This window comes from Alligator mississippiensis, chromosome 1 (assembly GCF_030867095.1).
Source record: "Alligator mississippiensis isolate rAllMis1 chromosome 1, rAllMis1, whole genome shotgun sequence".
Taxonomy (NCBI): Eukaryota; Metazoa; Chordata; order Crocodylia; family Alligatoridae; genus Alligator; species Alligator mississippiensis.
In genome coordinates, this window is record NC_081824.1 from 49917238 (window position 1) to 49938153 (window position 20916).

General features: G+C 39.0%; 1 protein-coding gene across 4 annotated transcripts in view; it reads right to left on the minus strand.

The window, feature by feature from the left end:
* The window catches only part of HMGCLL1 (3-hydroxy-3-methylglutaryl-CoA lyase like 1), a 158204-nt gene that overhangs the window by 92454 nt on the left and 44834 nt on the right, over positions 1–20916 (minus strand). For 3 of the 4 annotated variants that reach the window (XM_019497033.2, XM_014605349.3, XM_019497040.2), the window contains exons 4-5: positions 12294–12389; positions 9481–9629 (exon numbers count right to left, since the gene is read on the minus strand). In XM_019497033.2, the coding sequence (XP_019352578.1) occupies positions 9481–9629; positions 12294–12389 (245 nt within the window). Of the gene's footprint in view, positions 1–9480; positions 9630–12293; positions 12390–14060; positions 14102–20916 lie in introns of all 4 variants that reach the window. The other variant, XM_019497054.2, reaches the window with a different exon arrangement.

A 20916-nucleotide genomic window follows, 5' to 3' on the forward strand; every position in this document is an offset into this window, starting at 1 on the left:
ACTTTTATCCTACCAAATGACACAAAACAAACTATATGAAATCAAAACAAGGATAACTGTTGTTATGTATCATTTTCTTCTACTGCTTCTAGGGTTGGGAATTCCAGTCATGGACCTGAACCCCACTGCACCACAAGCTGTATGAATAGAATGAGTCTCTCCAATAAAAATATGAATACAATATGAGGTTAATACTTGAATTTAGACTCAATCCTTCTATCAAATTAGCTTAGTTGTTACATACCACATCAATGAATACATTCTTGAGTTAAAGTTTAATTTGGTGCCAACACTGTGTTCAGTCACTATGGAAAAAATAGGAAGAATTTTAGTTTGCATCAGGTAGCACCGTCTTTAATATACGGGCCCAGCTCTCTTGCTTTCTTCCCTTCTTGTGGCACAAAACATACTGTCTTTAATCCGATTTAAATAGCTCCGTAAATAATTTTGTTTGTATTCAGGGATCCTCTGGTGGCCTAAGTACATATTACCCATCCTTAACGCAGGGGGGGCAGGACACGGATCTCCTCACCTCAACAAAAACACTTGCCTGCTAGAACTTCTCTTTGAAGCTATGCGCAACTGGCTTAATAAAGAGAAAGCATAGCAACTACCAATGTGATAAAATGTGTTTCTTCCATTACTTTTAGGGGCTTGTCTACACAGTAGTTATTGGTATGATCCTAATTGTAGATTAAAAGTCAGCATAAATCACCATATTTACTGCGCAGTACAGGCATGCACGTGTAGATGCATGCTCATACTATGCAGTCATTTCTGTTACTATACAGTAATGCAGATGTGTATACACACCCGCTTTTACTTAAATTAAAACAGAAACTCTATAAGCAGCTCTAAGGATCCTAGCAGGCCAGAAAATATTAATATCCAAGTTTTCAACTTGTATTTTTTATGAATACAAATAGAAAGTTTGGTTAAAAGCTAAATAGTGTGTAGCAGGACAAGGATGTAGCAGATTAAATGGTATTAGGTTTATGAGAGAGAGAAAATGTAGTGTTTAATATCGTTTTTTGTCTTAAATGGTATTGGAGGAATCATACAAATTAACAAAAGGAAAATAGATATTACTGAGCTAAAATGTCAAGAAAACGATGCTCAAAACAGAGAGAGTTCAGTGCAATTGTCATATTAATAAAGATTGAATTATCTAGGTAATAACAATGTTTCCAGTAATTTAGAAAGTCAAGACCTTATTATTGTCTCCCACTATTTATTATGAAGGCATTTATTGAAGTAAAAAATTCTCTAAAGCTTGTGTGAGATAAAAAGTGCATATTTTTCAAGGAAGTACAAACATCACCAAAGAGTCACAAACAGAATTGAAACACACAAAAATGTTGGTCTGGTTTTTGGGGGTTTTTTTAAATAGTTTCTATTACTTTGCATCCTAGTCTATATGTTATCTTAGAAGGAAAATAGTTATTTTACATATTTAACAAAAGACGAATTTTGTTTTAATAAACTGTAACTTGTTGATATCACAATAGAAAAACAATGTTTGGACTAAACACTTATTGACAAAGCATCTCTTCTTATGGCACATAGACACCATGACACAAAATATATAACAGGTTTCCCTTGCTTTATGCAGTAAATGTGTTCCTGAAAAACTGTGCATATCTCAAATTTGCATAAAGGTAACCCACTTTACAAGGTAACAAATAGGGATACGTTCCAAGACCTTGACTGCAACTGCAGCAGGTAAGTCTGCTGGAGCCGGGGTGGCACTGGGCTCTTCCCAGTAGGGAGCTGAGCCAGGCTGCAGCCACCACAAGCTTCACTATAGCCCCTGCCACCAATACCCCTCCCAGTGCCACCACCACCCACCCTGAGCACACTGCCTCGAACTCCCCCACCAGGAAGAGACCAGGGACTGGGGTGAGTGGGGCCTTGATTTGCACACACCCCCCACCAGTAGTGAGGGAGGGGCAGAGTGGAGCTGGGGCTGAGGCAGAGGCAGGTGCTGCACAGCTGGGGTGGGGCATAGGACAGCAGGAGTGGCTTTTGCTGCTACAGGCTGCTGCTATAGGCTGGGGATGGGGGCTGCACCAGGCTCTTCCCAGCAGGGGGCTTGAGCGATGCTGAGCTTAGGGAGGGGTAGGCGGTGGTGCTGGGATGGAGTTTGGGGGAACTAAGATGAATTTTGGGATGAGGCCCCTCTTCCAGCGCCACTGCTGCCCACCCTGAGCGCAGCCCGTCCCAGCCCCCTTCAGGCAGAGACTGGCATGGCCCTCAGCCCCAGCCCACAGCAGCAGCCCATAGCAGCAGGAGCCACAACCCTGTCCCACACCCCGCCCCAGCTGTGCACCACCTGCTGCTGCTGCTGCCCCAGCCCCACTCCCTCCCTCAACACCGGTGGAAGGGACAGATCAAGGCCCTACTCATCACAGCCCCTGCGCCTGCCTGTGCCCCACTCCCTCCCTCACCGGAGGGACCCCGCCCATGGCCTTTTTCTCTCCCCCCCCCCCCCCAGACTTACCTGCATAAGAGTGAATTTACCTTATATATAACGAATTTTGGGTATAAAAAAAGGCCATCACATAAGAGCAAATTCGCATATACAGAACCTGCATAAAGTGAAGGAAACCTGTATTGAAAACAATCAAAGCATATTCATCTGTCTCAAACTATTAACAGGTCAACTAGTGATCTATCATTTCCAAATATGGAAGTATGTGAAAAAGTATTTGAGAATTCAACATTTTTTTTGTAATTTGTACTGCAAAAAATAAAAATAGAGGGTACTTTTTAAAAAGAAAATATATTTTCCAAAGATATAATACACATTAATTTGAATGGATGCAACATACACACACATGCGCACATAGTTCAATTTACAAACTGAAAGCTACCAAAAGGAAAACTCTTAAATTTAGGGCAAATATTTTCACAATTAATATTTCCTTATGTTTTCAACTTCTAAAGCCCTAACTATCTAAACACTTGCAGGCACAAGCAAATGCACATATGTACAAAGCCCTGATAGCTTCAAAGAGACAGCTAACATGCAGAAGTGTTTTCAGGATTTGGGCACAATGCATAACATGGCTGTTCATTAACATGAGGAGGAAGGAGTGGTGTGTTTTTAGTTAGAAAAAACAATCTACTTCTGCATGTTTACAGTTACATATGCTCGGTAATGTTTCCTGAACCAGACAGTAGTTCTACAGAACTCATACACATACTGTAGTGTTTACAACTTCTTTCTAGGGGCCTTTGAAGTTTTTGAATAAATTAACTTGCAAAGAATCTAGCTTAACCAGAATATATTGAACATTTTCTTTTTATGATACATTTAAGTTTACAAATACAACACATGAATATTCAGTTATTTTATGTCATAGGTTTCCATTAATCCCATATGTTTTGCTTCATTTTTAACCATTGGAAAAAATAGGGGGATTTCCAAAGTTACCTGAATTACACATTAAAGAGTTCAATCCTAAAAACAGAAGTTTTAATGATTTTTCACATGCTAAATATGCATAATAGTTGTTAGCTGACCACAGATTTTATAACATCGATTTGGCACACTTTTCTATTAGTGTGTGCCAGATGTTATAGGAAGGGTTTTTGTTTTGTTTTGTTTTGTTTGTTTTTCTTTACGTACAACAAATTTAAAATAGACTTTACAGCACTAATAGCACAACTTCTTGTTGAAGAAGACCATATGCAAGTTTTCTATTTTTCATAAACATCTGAACCAATTTAGTAAACATTCAGAATACTGTGTACTGTGTTACAGGCTTTAAATGTGACAGCTGACAACATAAATTTTCTGGAGGACGATCGAGTAAATGTTGGTGCAGCTGTAGCAACATTAAGACATGCTAAAGTTTAAACTTTAGTTTCAACTGCTTGAGCGCATTTTTATAAGATTTGCAGATTACCAGTGATTTACACTCACTACATAAATTCTAAATTGCCAGTAAAAATAGGAAATAAAATTTGAATCCCTTAAAATTATTTTTGGAGGTATTTTTTCAACTGCACAAGTTAAGGCAAGTATTAAATTATCCATTTCCTGCAAATAAATAACACCTTAAACAACAATAATGCTTTAGAAGTGAAACAATCTTTCTGCTGAAAAAATGTAAATACACTTCATGCATATTAATGCTTGTATTACCCAAGTCAGTCAAGTTAAATATTTAGCATACAAAATCTATACTAGAGACCAAATCTTCTAGTCTTGGGACTAGTCTTAAGTAAGGTGTATATGTAGTATATGGGTTCTGCAAATGAAACTACTGTATGATGGGATGTTAATAGCAAGATGTTAATTTTTAATGCACAAAACCCAAATAATGTCAGAATAAACAAACTGTCCATAACTCCTTACTACTTTATTCTGCCCTAACTTTCACCAGTAAACTCACTAATACATATTTAAATATACTTATTTACTTTAGTTTACAAAAAACTACAGTATCTATCCATGATCTATGAACATTTAAGGCACACAATAAAACAAGGCTAGTAGCCAATTCTCTCCACACAAGAAAACCACGAAGACAGACAACAAATACTGAATTCAAATGGCTAAAAAATACCATCACCCCACCCATTTCTGTATGAAAAAGTGGGTGATGAGGAACTCCAAGGCTTTCCAAACTGCAGGTACTATTCCTATTTTTGTGGCTGCATGGCTTAGCACAAAAGTGGGAGCTGGAAGTAATGACATGTCATCAAAAGTCCCTGAACCTCTCATCTGTCCTTTGCTCTAGATCAAAATACTCTTGATCAGTGCACCCCACTTTCAGAACCTGCTGAGAGCAGCAGTAGGAATTTTTTAAAGTCCACAAATCAGGTCCCTCCTACCTCACTCTCAGCACCCCCTCCCTTCCCCTCTATCCTCAGCAGCATGGGTACCTCACTAGTCCTGCTGTCCCCTGTTGATGGAGGGAGGCAGAGCCACTCCTGTCTGTTCCAGCTGGGAACAGCAGCAATAGTGGAAGCAGGGGGTTCCTTTATGTGCCGCATCTCCCAGGTGTTTCCTGCCAGCCCGGGAACAAGCATAGACCCATAAACACACCCCCCACCACCACCTCCTCTGCTAAACCTGGCTGCAGTGGCTCTGCAGTACTTTCCCACTGCAAAATGAATTGGAAGAATTGTTATTTGGGAGGGTTGTGGGAGGAGGGGCCCCACAGCTGCTGTCAAAGAGTCAGCAGGGGACAGAAGCAGCACTGGCAGTGGATGAGTTGCTCACCCTGACCTTGCAGCTAGCAGGGAACACTTGGGGAGACCACTGCCACTGCTGCTGTCTTTTGCTGAGCCCAGGGCAAGAAAACCTCTGAGACTCCCCGCACACCACATACACACACACCAGCTGAGGACAGTGGCAGTGGTAGGTGGAGGAGGAGACAAATGGGAGGGGAAAGGAGGGGTGCCCAAAATGAGGGAATGCGGGACAGGATTCTTAACTGGTTTGAGGACCTGAAAGTCCCCATTGCTGCTCTCACAATGGGGTCTGCCTGCCTAGGGGTTGGGAAGCAGGGAGGTGCTGCTCCCACATCCTCCTTCACAAAATCCTGGATCTGCCCATGCTGTAGTTGGCTTTCCAACATCATGATTCTGCTCAAAAACTGCATCATCTTCAGTCACCCCAAGCAAATCCTTAATGTGCTTCATCAGTCAGAGCATTTTAATTCCATGGAACCTCAGTTCAGTGTTGATAATGTTGCACACACATTGTTGGTACTGCACGCACTGACCTTTTGTGAGAGAATCCTTTAATTTAATCTGTCACTAAGGCTAGGGACAGACATTAAAAAAGCCTGAGTCTGGGTTGATTCAATCTTTGCAGATTAGCCTAACCTGCAAATCTTGAACTGAGTTGGAGGTGGATATTCAGTTTTCATTCTAGAAATCCAGGCACATGTCTGCAGTGGCTCAGGCTAGAAGCCAGAGGGCACTAGAGCAGCCCTTCCTTCACTTCACAGTGCTTGGTTGAGGGGGGTGGGGCAGGTCCAGCAGGATGCTGATTATTTCCCACACACACACACACCTTGAGCTGCGCAGCAGGGAATGTTTATCACCCCTAAGTCAGTGTTTATCAACCCATTAAGAAAACAAAGCCTCTCTCCAAGCTCTTCTTAAACAGCTTTTCCAAAGAAGGACATTAAGCTACCTATTGATTAGATCCAAAAAGCCTGTCTGCCTTTGATGTCTCCCACAGCACGGACCGTAGCCAGCATGTGGTCTGCTAGCTAATGCGGTGGTATCTGCATAAAGCAGAGGGATGGGGGGAATAATCCCTGCTTAGCTTGAATAAGCCAGGCAGACACTCTGTGCCTGCAAGTTTCTGCCGGAGCTACAGCCAGGGAGCAGAGGGGAGGGGCCAGCCCTGCTGTACAGCAGAGTGCCCTACCCAGCCCAGAGAGCATGTCAGGATGCTGGGGGAGTCTGGTTTATTTTAAACCAGACAGGGGCCTGAGACAGACATTACAGAAACCAGTTTGACCAAAATCAGTTAAGTCTGATACTACATTCAACCAGGTTTATCTCAAACCGGTTTCAACCATTTTCAAACTGGTTTATGTGCACTGAACATCTGTTCTGTTACAGGTTTAAACCAGTTTTTGATCACTTAAACCAGTTTATGTGTAATGTATGTCCCTAGCCTAAAGGGAGTCTTTCAATCACAATTACATCTGGGATGTGACTGAGCAAGTGGCAGGCTTCAATGGCTGATCCTTCTTGCACTATATTCAACAAGGATAACATTGCTTTTTGTTTGCACTGACTATGTTGACCAAAACAGTTTCTGAGTTCCATTTAAGTGAAAGCATTAAACTCATGATTATCTTCCTAAAACGGTATTTTCCATAGGATAAAGCTAGGTTTCACATACTAGATATGAATACATTTATTTAAATGGGATTAAACCATTTATGAATTATTCTAAGCAAAATCTGATCATTAGCATAAGAACTATACAAAACCCTCATGAAAACCTATGGAAATGGATTAAATTGTGTATTAAGCTGGTTTGTGTTTTAGTTAGGTTGACAGTACTAGAGAGCCTCAGGTGTCAGTCTACCAAGGACAGGGAGGGGTTAACAGTTTGACTCTGTAATTTTTTCATTAAAAATATCTGGAAATCTTTAAGCAAATTTACCAAGCATTATTCTCTTGAAATTGTGTAAGTAGGAGAGACTCCTTACCATCTAAGAATTGACTGCCCAGAGGAGTTTTTCACATATTGACTTTGCTGTGAAATCCTACGAAATATGAACTTTCATTTCTACCCAAGAGAACTTTTACAATCTTTTCTCTGATGCCTGATGTTTGTGCCCAAAGCTTGCAATTAAAGACTTTTTTTGCAAAATTCTTGTTGGCCTAATAAAAGATATCACCTCCACCATAAGCCCTGATAGCTCTTTTCATTAAGAGCCTTTTGTAAGGGATTTATTCAAAGATACTCTCAAAGTTCAAATAACTTGTTTCAATTAGTTCTCCTTTATCAATTAGATTGCTGATATACTCAAAGCTTTCCAGTAGATGAGAGTCACATTTTTCTTTCACCAATGCCATGCTAAATTGTCTGTCATCCCAGGTCTATCTTGATATTTAATACTTATATTTTCAACTTTTGTTTCAACCAATTTTTCTTGTACTGATGTAAAGTTTAGTTCTGTAATTCCCAAGATCACTCCTAGCACTTTCTTTAAATGCAGTTATAACATTGACTACTTTCCAGTCCTCTGACAAAATATCTAATTTTAATCTGAAACTGCATTTCTGATTAAATTCTTAAACATCTCTAGTACCTGAGACACTTCATTTTTAAGTTCCTTCAAAATTCCTTCCTACATGCTATCTAGTCCTAGAAGTTGTATGAAACTTGATTTTTAATTTATCAGTTTATTCCAGTATCTTAGCTTTTCCTGCTTCAACCTGTAATTGTACAGAAAGATTCCTAAATAAGGACAGAAGAGAAAACAAATGTATCTTGTATGTAATATCTTTTAATATTCTTTAATTAGACCTTTTACTCAGTGGTAATCCTGCAGATCCAGTGATTCACTTGCAGATTTTCTGTTCTTCCTTCTCAGTAATTCAATTTTCTCATATCATTATAATGCAGGGAGTGGGCATAATGGGGAAGCCAATAGATGTAGTGAAGTTAAGTCTAAGATCCACTTCTGACTTTGAATGTACTTGTTTTGTGACCTAGCAGACATTAAACAGTCCTCTACTGAAGTGTCGTGTAACATACTGCACATGGCACTACAGACTTGCTGAAAATGTCCTGTATGCATTAAGTGATGCCTATGTAGCTTTTCCAACTTAAGTGAAAATCAAAAATCTCTCCATTTGATGCACAACGTAAACATATTTTTAAATTTAACTTATTTATATTTTTTCTACTGTTGTATTCCCTCTCTCTCTTTTCCTTGCTGGTTTACATCTTCGATTCACTTTCTGATTCTTTCATTTTTATATGTCAGCACTTCCATCTTTTTATTTTGTTGTTTCTCCTTTTTTCTTACCTTAATTACTTCCCTACTCCATCTCAGTCTCAGTTCTACTCTTCCCATTCTCCTCTTTTCTTTCTTTTATTCTTTCTTGCTTCTCTATGTCCTCCTACCTCTTCACTTTTCTCATTTGCCTCCCTGCATGGCTAAACAAATGGCTAATCAGATAATAAGCAATACATATGTTGTGGAAACACCTTACTTCCATTATGTTTCAATGTAAAAACCACCAGAACAATTGCTGCTGGCATAACTCGGAGGAGTCCAGAAATATGTCTATGGAAAAAGAGGTTACCACTTATGTGCAAACTAATTCATAGCAGACAAGTAGCCATTGAAAATTTCTAATCTCATCCCAGACCCTACCAGGGGAGGAAATCAGCATTTGAGCCTCAATATCATTATCATAAATCTGGATCCCATGGATCAGTTGTGTTATCATTACTTTACACTCATTTTTATCTAAGATATGGTCATTGTAGAAGTAGCCAATTTTCTCCTGCCATTGTCATTTGTCCAGGTATTTCTGTCCCACTACACATTCTGGAAGAGAACGTTCTCTCCCAAAACTCTCATTTGACTGTTAAGTAAAAAAGGGGCACAAGGAAAGAAGAGCACAATAGTGTGGCAACAGCACTATAAGCAAGCAAGACCAAAAGAAGGTCCCATCATCTAAACAAAGTTCTATCAATATACGAATTAGAAAAATTATGACACAATAATACAGTAGTAACCATAAATATAGGGCATAACATTAAATAACTATTATAAATTGAATGAATCAAATTTGTCATACTAATTAACCCAATTCACCCAAGAATACTTCTTTTCCCTTATTATAGATAGGATAAGCTACAAAAGCTATTTGAAAAACAGGTTGACTGTGGTATGGTATACTTTTCAATTTGATAAGAAAAAGATCAATATGGCATTTAAATTCATAATTTGTAATGATGTAAGAAAGTTTTATACTTACCCTCTCACCGGAATATTCATATTTCTTGCCAATTTAGCAACTTCTTCAAATCTTTCTATGCTTTCTTCTATGGAACAATTGATGTTCCTTTTGCTAAAAGATTCAGATGCTGCGCCAAATACTGAGACTTCTGTAGCTCCTGCTGAGATCTGAAAAACAGAATTCAATAAAAATAGAATTGTAGAGATGGAAAGTACCATGTAATTGTATAATGAAGACATAAAATTATGACCCCTAGTACCAATAAATCAATTTTACTTTTACCTGATGTTATAGAAACTGCAATATTAACTCTAACATTTTTGTCAGTGCGTTCTCTTTTAATTGACTGGATAAGGTGAAAATTACTGTTTTAAATACTGTAGTCTGTATTAATTAACACCTGAGATTTTAAATGATATTCCTAGATATTTAGTTGTAAGACATTATTTAAATTGTGATGATAATAAAATAAACTGCTAGTTGTAGTAACTAATGGATACTTGCTATTTACAGAATGAATAAAAACAGCATAAAAATGTCAGAATGCTAATCAGCTCTACAGCCCATTGTCATACCTTCAGTGAGAGGTGTGTGTGTACATCAGTGAGTCTCTGATCCTGGAACAGACTCTGAAGGTATATCGCTGCAACTGGCTACAGCTATAGGCATAATCGGGGCAATAGGCTGTAATGGCTTTATTATATCATTATGGATTTCCTGCAGACTATATAATAATCTACCAAAAAAGTGTCTCAGGTAAGTAGAAGAGTAGGTCATTTTGGTGATCTTGATAGAGGCAGCTAACTTGCTCTCTCTAAAGACAAGCCAGCAGGCTAGATTCCTGGGAACCAGAAGATGAGGTGAAAAAAAAGGGGCAAGGGAAAGACGAATAGAAAGAACAAACACATGGGTATAATAGGAGAATGGGAAAAACAACTTTTCCAATGAAAACAGTGCTGCTTTCTCATGAAATAAATGGTTCTTTCATTGTTTAAGTTTGCTTTTCCCCCTTTTCCCTAGTTTTCACATTAGGTAGGTCAGCAGACTTATTTATACCTAGGTTTCATATTACTTTGCTTTAGAAATTCATAAGCAAATTAATTAAATTGGTACAACCTTAGCTTGGACAGTTGCAAAATTATCAGGGCAGTAGAAAGATCCATATCTTAACATATACTGCTAAGGAAATACAAAAACAAAGTGTTAAGCTATAGGTTGAGCTCCAGTTTGAAGCACTTCAAACATGGAATGTTTCAACTGTGGACAGATGCACACCTCCATACACAACCCCTGGCTGGAGGGCTTCAAAATTGCTACAGCTGTGAGTGGGTAAACAGAACTGTCTGTGAGTACTCTGCTGTGCTCTCTGTCTTCACTGTCTTGGAGCACCTCTTCATCCAGGTGGTGAGCAGAACTGAGACGCCTCCTGTTTCCTGATTCTGGCCATGGGGGTGCAGAGGCAGAATACATCAGTACTAACTGACAATCTGCTTCTTTTTACTCCTCTTCATGGGCAGTGTACAGAGCCAAGTTCTGTGAGATGCTTGGAAGACCCAGTTTTTCACGGTGACACTCTGCAGAACGTGCACTTCATTTTGAAGCATTTCTGAATAGTAGTTATTTTCTATGGAGTTATTTTTAGAGCCCTTGTGACATTTTTGTAGCACTTAAAATGGCATGTATCTGTCTGCTCACCCTTTCAAGTCCTTCATGGGCATTGAGTGCTCAAACGTTATATCTGTTCAGGGCCTAAGGCTCAAGAGACTCCTACTTCATCCTTCTAAAGAAAATATTTTTATTAAGAAACATATGTCTCTTATGTTCAAAATATTTCTTCTCCTTCAGGCAGCTCAAATAAAATATCTTCCCTGAAGAATAAACTACTAAGAACAGCAACAGAGGAAAAATTAAAATTTGACACTAAAGGGAACCAACCCTGTCATAAGGAAAACAAAACAAAATGACTTGGGTTTCCATTTTCCTAAACTGTCGTACCTACCTATTTCATCTCCAGGCTTACAGTGTTGTGGTCTGCAAGGTCACTGAAGAGGATGAACTGTCAATACAACAGGGCCAAGTGCTTCTAGGGCCTAAGTGCCCATAGATGCTGGGTCAAAAAATTGAATTCCAATCTCAAGGGAAATACCAAGAGTTCAACATTTTGTTTTGTCTCAGATCAGGACAAAATGGAGATAGATCAGAATTTTTCCCAACACCAAGTAATCCAAAATTCTTTTGTTGTGACCTTATCAAAACGTGTCATTTTGATGTCTGAAATACTTCATGTTGATAAGGTCAAAACACATAGTTCCAAGTATCAGTATGACTTTATATTAGCTGAAATGATAATGTCAAAATGAAACATTTTAACCTCACTGAAATGAAATATTTTGATAATTTCCCATCAACATTTAGACAAAATTGATACATTCCTACAAACCATTTTGATTTCACTGAATCATTTTCCAATGGGGAAGCATTCCATTGGAAACCTTTTGACCAGCTCTAGTGGCAAGAAGCCAAGTAGTGAAAAGGAATTATTTTTCCTTCTTTATGTGTGCGCTACAATTTACAGCACTTTGCAGAAGACTGTTTGATCGATCCAAACTATTAAAATGTAAATGTATAGACTTTAATGTAGTTCTCTGAAATCTGTAATTTGCTCTATGAAAACTTATACTTTTACATAAAAATAAAGTTATTGAGAACTGGGTGAATAATACAGGTACAGAACTGGTTTAAATGATATTAAATAGCTAGATTATGGTACTCTGCCTAATGTTTGAAACATGAAGAACTTCACTGCAGACACATTCTACCAGTGCACTTACAGCAGAATGGAAACCTCGAAGATTAGGAGTGAGAACAGGATATCGGACTCCAGGATGCCGTTCGATCCCTCTCATTACTTCTGTGTGATCTGCCATCTTAAATACATAAATATTTTGCATTTATTTTTCAAAGGTATTAAGAATTATCTTCTGTGTCTTTATTTTAAAAATATTAAATATACATTTACTGAGGGATAAAACAATACTTCATTAGACGTTCATGTAATAATTCAGGACTGTCCATCTTCCAAGTGGCTGGGGTCCACATGCCTTGAGAACTGCAGCAGCAAGGGCTGCACAATGCACACCATCTGAGCTGTGGCAGCATGAACAGTGGGACCCCCAAGGCACATACCGCATGGGCACCTCACCATGATGTGCAGGCATTCAGTCCCCTACCCTCAGCTTCCTGGCCACAGGCTCTGGGTCGCGAGCTAACCTCACACTGTGGGCTGCACCATGCCACCATGCTGCCTGGGGTGGGGGCAGAAAGTATAAACCAAAAGAGGGAGGGGGAACTCAGTGACCCTGGCTGATGCTGCAGCTGGAGCAATGGGAGTAGCAGCAGCCAGGTGGGAGACATACGACATAAATTAACCCCTCACAGGCCACATGTGGTCCTGTAGTAATTAAAATGATACCTGTAACACAGCAGTGACACATTAGACTCTACCAGTAGCACCAATTAAGAGCCATAAACTCTGCTTCTGCACCCTCAGTCTTGATCTGATAAGTGTTCTAAAGGTATATTTAACAGATTGGGCTCTGTACATGATTCTTTTGTGGTCAGCTTTGTTTCTTTTTTGTTTTTTTTAATATGATGACAATGATGAAGGATGTGTGTGACCCAAGTCCAATTTCCTCTTCCATGTGATGGGATTCTAACCCGTCTCTCCCACACCCTGAAAAATGTCTTGACTACTAGTCCATATGTTGTTCTGGGGTAAGCTGAGTGGGCACCCTTCATGTCTCCTTTTACAGCTGTTCTGCTGTGCATAAAATATTCTAAATTGACTGGGCCAGAGAAAGACTTTGAGAACACAAATGAGCAGCGCTCTCCAGTCTAAGAGCTGGGGCACTCACATGCAGGGGATAGTTTAGTTTATTTCAGAATTATTTTTAAACAGGTATTGCCAAATAAAATACTGGTTATGAAACCTAAATCACCCTTTTCAAGTGAGTGACAACTACTAAGCAACAAAACTGGGCTCCCTTTTGACTCTGCTCTCTCTCTTTCTCTGTCTTTCTTTCATCTGCCTAGCTCTCATTCTTTTTCTGAATTTGCAAGGCCATTCTTTAAGAACAGAGAGGACATTTTCCTTCAAAATATAATAGTTTTAAAATGTGACAGTATTTGAGTTTCAACTACTTTCCAGTGTCACACTGTTAATATTAGCATGACATTTTTGAAGCAGTGCTTCCTAAATTGTGGAACACAACCCACTATGGGAGAACCTGAAATCTTTTTCAGGGTTGCAACAATCAGCAGTAGAAAGAATCAGCAATAGAAAGAACCAGCATCAATGAGTGGCAGAAGTAAAAGGGGTAGAAGAGTGGCTGTGAGAGTGGCAATGGAACATAGATAATAAAAAGTTTGGGAAATGCTGCTATAAACTATAAACTTAGAAAATTCTGCTTACCACAATATTGAAAACAAAATACACATCTTCCAAAATAATTGTCTATACTTGGTGCTATTGTATTTTGACAGCTTGAAAGATGCACAAAGAATTTTAAAATGCTGGTTTCAATAAGGTATTTATTTACCTGTATAGTGATGCTTTAATAATAGCAACATGGATAATACTCTGAAAAATAAAGTGTGTTCTCTTAATATTGTAAAGTTAAACTTTCATAGCATGTTTCTGGTTAACAGAGTTCTCTTAAGCGCTTTATAGAATTTCATAGGACCATATTTCCTGATAAAATAGATAATATTGAGTTCAGTTTTTAAAGCAAATATCTATAATAAGCTGTCCACTTCCAAAGACCAAAAAGAAAACACATTCAAAATAAAGTAAAACAAAAATCATCAGTCCCTTCCAGACTTAATAATAGTTTTGTCCCAACAATACAGGTTACCCTGCCTTAATACTAATAGTCATTTCCAAACCTTTCCCCTAAATTCTACAACTCCATAGACATATTCTCTCTGTAGCAGTAGCTGTTCTTGTTAACTCAGGTATGGGTAAGTAAATGACATTTTATAAAATATTCACTTTACTTATCAAAATAAATGTGCAATAAATACCTAGAATTTCCCTGGGATAAATCAGAAATAAACCACATTCAATTCAGTGTAGAAGTATGCATCACATATGCGTCTGCTCTTTGTTTATACCAGTGTCCCAGTCTGATTACCCTGGTGTAAAGGCATCATGCATTTTAGCCCTGTTTCTTCTTCTCTTGTGCATTCCTTCTTCTCATCCATTGTTTCACTCTTGTGTCTCTCTCTTTCTTTCTGTTGCCCGCTCCCCCAACCTTTTCACCTGATCCTGATACCAATCACACATTATGACACTAACTTCACTCATTTCCAAGCCATTTTCTAAACAGATTGTTTTATCTTTGCTAAGCTTGCAAGTTTTTATCCCAAGTCTTATAAGCCTGGTGCTCTACTTACAGTCCCAGTCACTGAAATCTTGTAATCAGGGATCTGGGTTTTCCGTTTCCCATGAAAAAAAAAATACATAAAAAACCAAGGTTTTCCCTTTTTACCTGAGAAAAACACAGATTTTTCATTTTAATAGAGAAACACAGATTTTGCACTTTTGCAAAGAGCTCTCTGTAGGCTGGTAGAGTTCCAGCCTGAAAGGGGCTAGGGGGAATAGGAGGAGGGCAGTCAGGGAGGGGGCCCCATGTGCACGTATATGCACATGGCCACGAGGCAGCATGGAAAGCAGGTCCTGCAGGTAAGTCTTGGGGGGGGGGCGGGGGATTGAGGGCCCCATAGGAAGGGAGGAAGTTGGCAGGGCTGGGGCAGCTACCTGGGGCTAGAATGTGTGCCCAGAGGCCCCAACAGGGAGTGGGATAGGGCTGTGGGCAGCTCATCCAGGGGGCCAGCTCCCCACTGCTGCATGCATTCCTAGGGGGGTAGGGGGGAATCTGTGCCCCCCCAGATCTGTGTGTGGGGTGCGGATGAGCTAGTATGCTTGAAAGAACCCACTGGGGCTGCTCCAGTGCATCTTCAACATCATTCTCCTATATTTGAAGCATGTGTTCCAGCAGCAAGATGTGGTTCAGGCTCTCCCAGGTATGGCATGTTGCCAATATGGTGTAGACATGCCCTACGTGTACACTGGCTAGTCCTGTATTCTGAATGAGGCAGCAGCTAGGTAGAAAATATATTATGAGATCATGTAGTTTTAAACCCCCATGCAGAACTCTGCCACTTGAGCTAATGGAAAAACTAATATCTTGAACTAATTTTGGCTGGAATTTTCCAAACAAATCATCTAGAAGCAAAAAATTTAGGAAATGATTATAAAGCAATTATATTTGCGGAAATGGAAAGCAGGGTCTTGTCATAGGGACTGTCAAGCATTCTTTATCATAGACAATACTGCCATCCTTACTTACATGATTAATAATGACTTAAACAGCTCTTCTGAATTGCACAATGCAACTTCCTAAAGCCCCTAGATTTTCTTCATTTCAAACTTCATAAAATATTGTTACATTATTAAAACAGTAAGTTATGAAAAAAAAGAAAAGTATATTATTCTAACATTTTGTTTTTATTAGCAATGCCAAATCATGCAGGTTGCTTCACTCTCAGGAGACCCTCATGTTTTTTTCTGATACAGTTATCTTTTTCCCCACTCAAGCTTAAAGATAGTTCAGTCAATTACTCAAGAAGATCATTAATCAAATTAAGTAATTTCTGTTAATGCTATACCATAACAGGATCATTGCCAGAAAATTTCAACTGAATGAAGTGAAAAAAGAAATCAGTACTTTTGAATGATATCCATGTCTGGAAACAATAAACTTAACATATTCCTCATATTTCATGTCTTAAAGGCTTTGAGATTTCAAAAGATGCAACTGAATAATATGGTTTCAACTGCTGTTTAGATTTGCTTTCACACCATTAAAGGCTCCTAGTACACAATAATGTGTGCCCTGGTGTTAAATTAATCCTTGATTTCTTTCAAATTATTTGAACCATCTTCAGGGCTAGGGACAGAAGTTACGCATAAACAGGTTTACGTGATCAGAAACTGGTTTAAACCTGTAACAGAACAAAAGTTCAGTGTACTTAAATCACCTTCAAAATGACTGAAACTGGTTTAAGATAAACCTGGTTGAATGTAGTATCAGACTTAACTGATTTAGGTCAAACTGCTTAATGAAACTTCTGTCCCAGTCCCCTTTGTGGTTTAAGTTAAATCAGAGTCTCTCAGAATCCCAGCATGCTCTGCAGCCCTGAGCTGGACTGGCTGTCTACTCCACAGAATTGGGCTGGCCTCACTCCTCTGCTTCCTAGCTGGAGCAGTGAGAGCGGACTCACTGGCCGGCTCACTAGCCAACCCAGGCAAACCGCAGCTGGAGTCTGAGACCAGGGAGGATTAAACTGAGTACAGAACTGCCCTTGAGTACAGAGCTTCCTCTGAGTACAGAGCTGCCCTTTTCCCTGCTGTCTTACTTAACACTAGCTGTGACTGTGGACTACAAATCCCAGAGGCACCTGGAAGCAGGAAGAGGAAGTGATGAACAACCCTGGAGAGTCCTGCTTTTATGATTGTGGACTGTAAATCCCAGAGACCTCAGGGGCAGCAGGAAGAGGAAGCAAACATGCAGCCCATGCAGCCCATGCTAGCCACTTGCCAGACAGCTGTGATCCAGTGTCCCCTAGCTTTGGGCTTGAGTCACTGCAGGTATGTGTCTGAATTTCCTGAATTACAAGTGAATGTCTGTTCATTTGCCTACTGCTTCAATCTTTGCAGCTTAAATTAACCTGCAAAGACTGAATCCATTCAGCCTCAGGTTTTTGACTGTCTGTACTTAGCCCATGGGATCTTCTAAACAGCATTCCCTCCAAGCTGTGCAGCGTGCCCAGTCGCACAGGTGTGCCCCCGCAGCCGCGCGTGACACGCAGCTTAGAGGGAACACTGCTTCCAAATAAAGCAATAGAAACATGTAATTGTTTAATATTTCAAATCCTGAAAAGTTAATTTAATAGCACACTGGGAAAAGGTGTTGAAAGAAGAAGGTACAGAGCTTGACTAACTGTTTATGAAGAGCGGGCCCAATCAGACAGACTCCAGAACCTTTTACGTAATAATCAACTTCATATACTCAGCTTTTCTGTCAACTGAACTGAGGTTTTTCAACCTGTTCCAGTAAGTCCCGATCAACTTCCATCTGTCCACCTGGTTTGCTCATTACACTCTTCACTCTAGCTAATTATGATTCATACTCTATAGCCACTTCGTTGTTCCTCCTACATGTCCACCTGTCCCTTACTGTTTTCATGTCTTTAGCATAAACTGTGCAATATTATACCATGAATAAATATTGCCCCTGACCCAAGGATCTTACAAATGAAAGGTGAAATACACAGGGAAATCCAGATTGGGATAATTTACATTGATTTGGTCCGCCTTTTTTGCTTTCTCACACTTCTCTCTCTTCCTTGCTTCTCTTGTCAGAAAAAAGATGAGGGATGAAGGGAATGAATGATGTAAGGTAATAGGTATAGAAAAATGGAGTGAATTATTTACCATGAACCATGCAATGCAAACTATTGTATCAAATAAAAGATTATTGTTTTAAATAGTTAAATGTAACATAGGATTAATAAACATATCTGTGCAACATACATGCATATCATGAGTTATGCTAATGTATTGTTAATTTTTACTAGAATTGAATCAAGGATGCAATTCTTGGAAATCAAATGCTGTATGTTTAAAATGTAGCTTCAGCATGTGTTTTAAGCTAAACCAGCAATTTGTAAACTTTTCAGGCTATGGGCCAGAATGACCCAGTGTGGATCAGAGCTGGGCAGATACCAAGACCATTATACCACTGCCACTTTTCCCCACCATGTCACAGGGAATGCTTCTGCTGCTGTCACTTCTCCTCACTCTACTTCTCCTCTGCAGTGCCCATATCTTGCTGCTGTGCTCCTGTCTGAGACACAGCACCTGGGGCCACTGTCCACAGGATAAGCACTCTGAAGCTCTGGGAGCAGCAGGGGCCTGCTGTTCCTGGTCTCAGTACCCTGCTAGTCTCAGGCCTTGGCAATGTCTGTGGACACCAAAGAAGTGGACACATCCGGGTACAGCTGATCCTGCTCCAAAGATTATACCTGTTTATAGCCAGAGTTTTCCAAACCAAGTCCCCAATCTTTATGGAAATTAAGGTTGATATGATATTTATTTCACAGTTTTGCAAAGCTGTAATACAAAATCTGTGCTATACAAGGTCTTTTACACAACTTAGCCTGAATGCACAATCAAAGCATTATCAATTTATAATGATTAGCAAGACACAATGATCAGTCCACACAGCTTATGTTCAGGACTTGACTGTTGCAACAGGGCTACTTCATTAACTTATTAAACATTATTTTGGCAAAGAAAATAATGATAAAGGAACAGAAGAGCCATGTTTTTCTGGCTTCTTCTAAAAATAAGCATATCTTAAAAAATGCAGAGAAAAGAGATTCACCAACAATCTGTTTAAATTTATGCCTAAATAAATGTTTGTGCAGAGATGACATATAGCTCCAAAATGTTCTTTGTAGCCTCAAGCAACACCTACATATAAGGCATGCCTACATGAGGTGCTACGTCACCATAGATCGTTGCTATGGCAGGTACTGTGCAGTCAGTTAGTACTTGCTTTAGTACCAACTGTGCAGTGGGGTGCATGTATAGACATGCCCATATTCATGCGCATAATTTAGTCTTTGTCAGGGATCAAATGCTGGCACTAAGTAATTTGTATTATGGTTTCCATGTAAAGTAAATCAGTGTGATCACCTAACATGTAATGAGCACCTACAAAATACGCATTTTTTAAATTGACGTTTCTGTAAGCACAAATTTTCAGTCCTTAACCTAATAAAAATAGTATCAACCTTTCTCAGATTACGAAAAAGCCTCTGACACCAAGTAATTAATTAAATGTTAAATACTGGAGCTAATTCCACACCAAAAGTTACAGCATGATTTAAAATATATTAACAAACTGAAATGATACCAACAACCACTATGAAAACTGGTTCCAATTCCAAATAAAGTTTTGTGTGTTACCTTTGCCCCCTTGATATTGGACCCCTTGGATCCTATAAGTAAAGCCTTATTTTAACATACACTGCATGCTATTAGACTTTAAATTGTAGTAAAATATTCCTTTTCTAAATTCTTTTAAAAATAAGCTTTTTAATGGCAGATATTTATCATTCTTGGCCATTTAGATTATAGGTGTGGGATCCTGTTTTACATGGCACCTTGCTACTGTGGAACTTTTTCTTTTGGCTTTTCTCAGTTATAAATTCTGTGCCAAACCAAACAGTAGAAGGGAAACCATAAAAGAGCTTTAAAATACTAAAAAAAGAAATAAGTGAATGAGTGATCTAAACATAACCGGGGATTCTATTCCCATGACCTATGAAAAGAAAAAAGGGAGGAAAGAAAAGACATAATCAAGACTGCACTCCCTCTCAAAGCAACACCACCTTATCATTTAATAGGAACTATTTTAAGCATTGTGTAAGCCATTAAAACAAAATATTCAGACTTTAATTTGAGATAAGAAGGAATTGTTCTTTTTTTTCAAATCTGACAAGTCTGAGCTAAATTTGCTGTTCCAGAGAGGTCACAGGAAAAGGAAGGAATTAAACAAGAGAGAAAGAACGAAAGAAAAACAGACCCATGTTTGCCTTAGGCTTTTCATCCTAACATTTAAAAAAACATACATTATTCTCTGATACTCTAACCATTGAAGTGTGATGGTACAGTAAGAGCTTTTCATGTGAACAGTTTGAAAGCTTACAGCAGACTAGCGCTATACTGTATTACCGTCTTGTGGCTTATAAGCATGCCACCCCAGTAGGGAGACAAGGAGGCATTCTGCAACTCGCTAAGAACTCTCAAATTGTGCTGGACAGGAGGGAGTAACTCAAAACACCTCTTTTACCGTGATTTATATGAGGGTACAGCAGGCTCCCTCATACAAATCAGACTGTCCTGTTTGCCAGTGCCTAAGTGGACACAAGGCTCCCATACATTTCTCTCAGTGGAGTATCTGAGGCACAATCTAACCCCAAGGATGTATTTCTAGTTTAAAACCGAAATATCTTCCACATACTTTAACAGAAGATGGGCAACAAATGATAGTTAAAATTTAAATAGTTTCCCTCTTTCTTTGTTGCTCTTCAAGTATTTATCCTTCAAAGACATTTTCTAATAACATACTCATGGTTGTAAATAGCCTGTGTAGTTCCATGTCTAAATTCCAGTCGTATGTATGCTGCACTCTGGTACTGTTGCAAAACTATTTCTGTCTGTTACAAATACATAGTAAGTACAATTTTAATGAAAAATAATACCTGGCTTTTTAAACAAAAGATTTTAAAAATATCCCTGGCAATCCATTCAAATCCAAATCT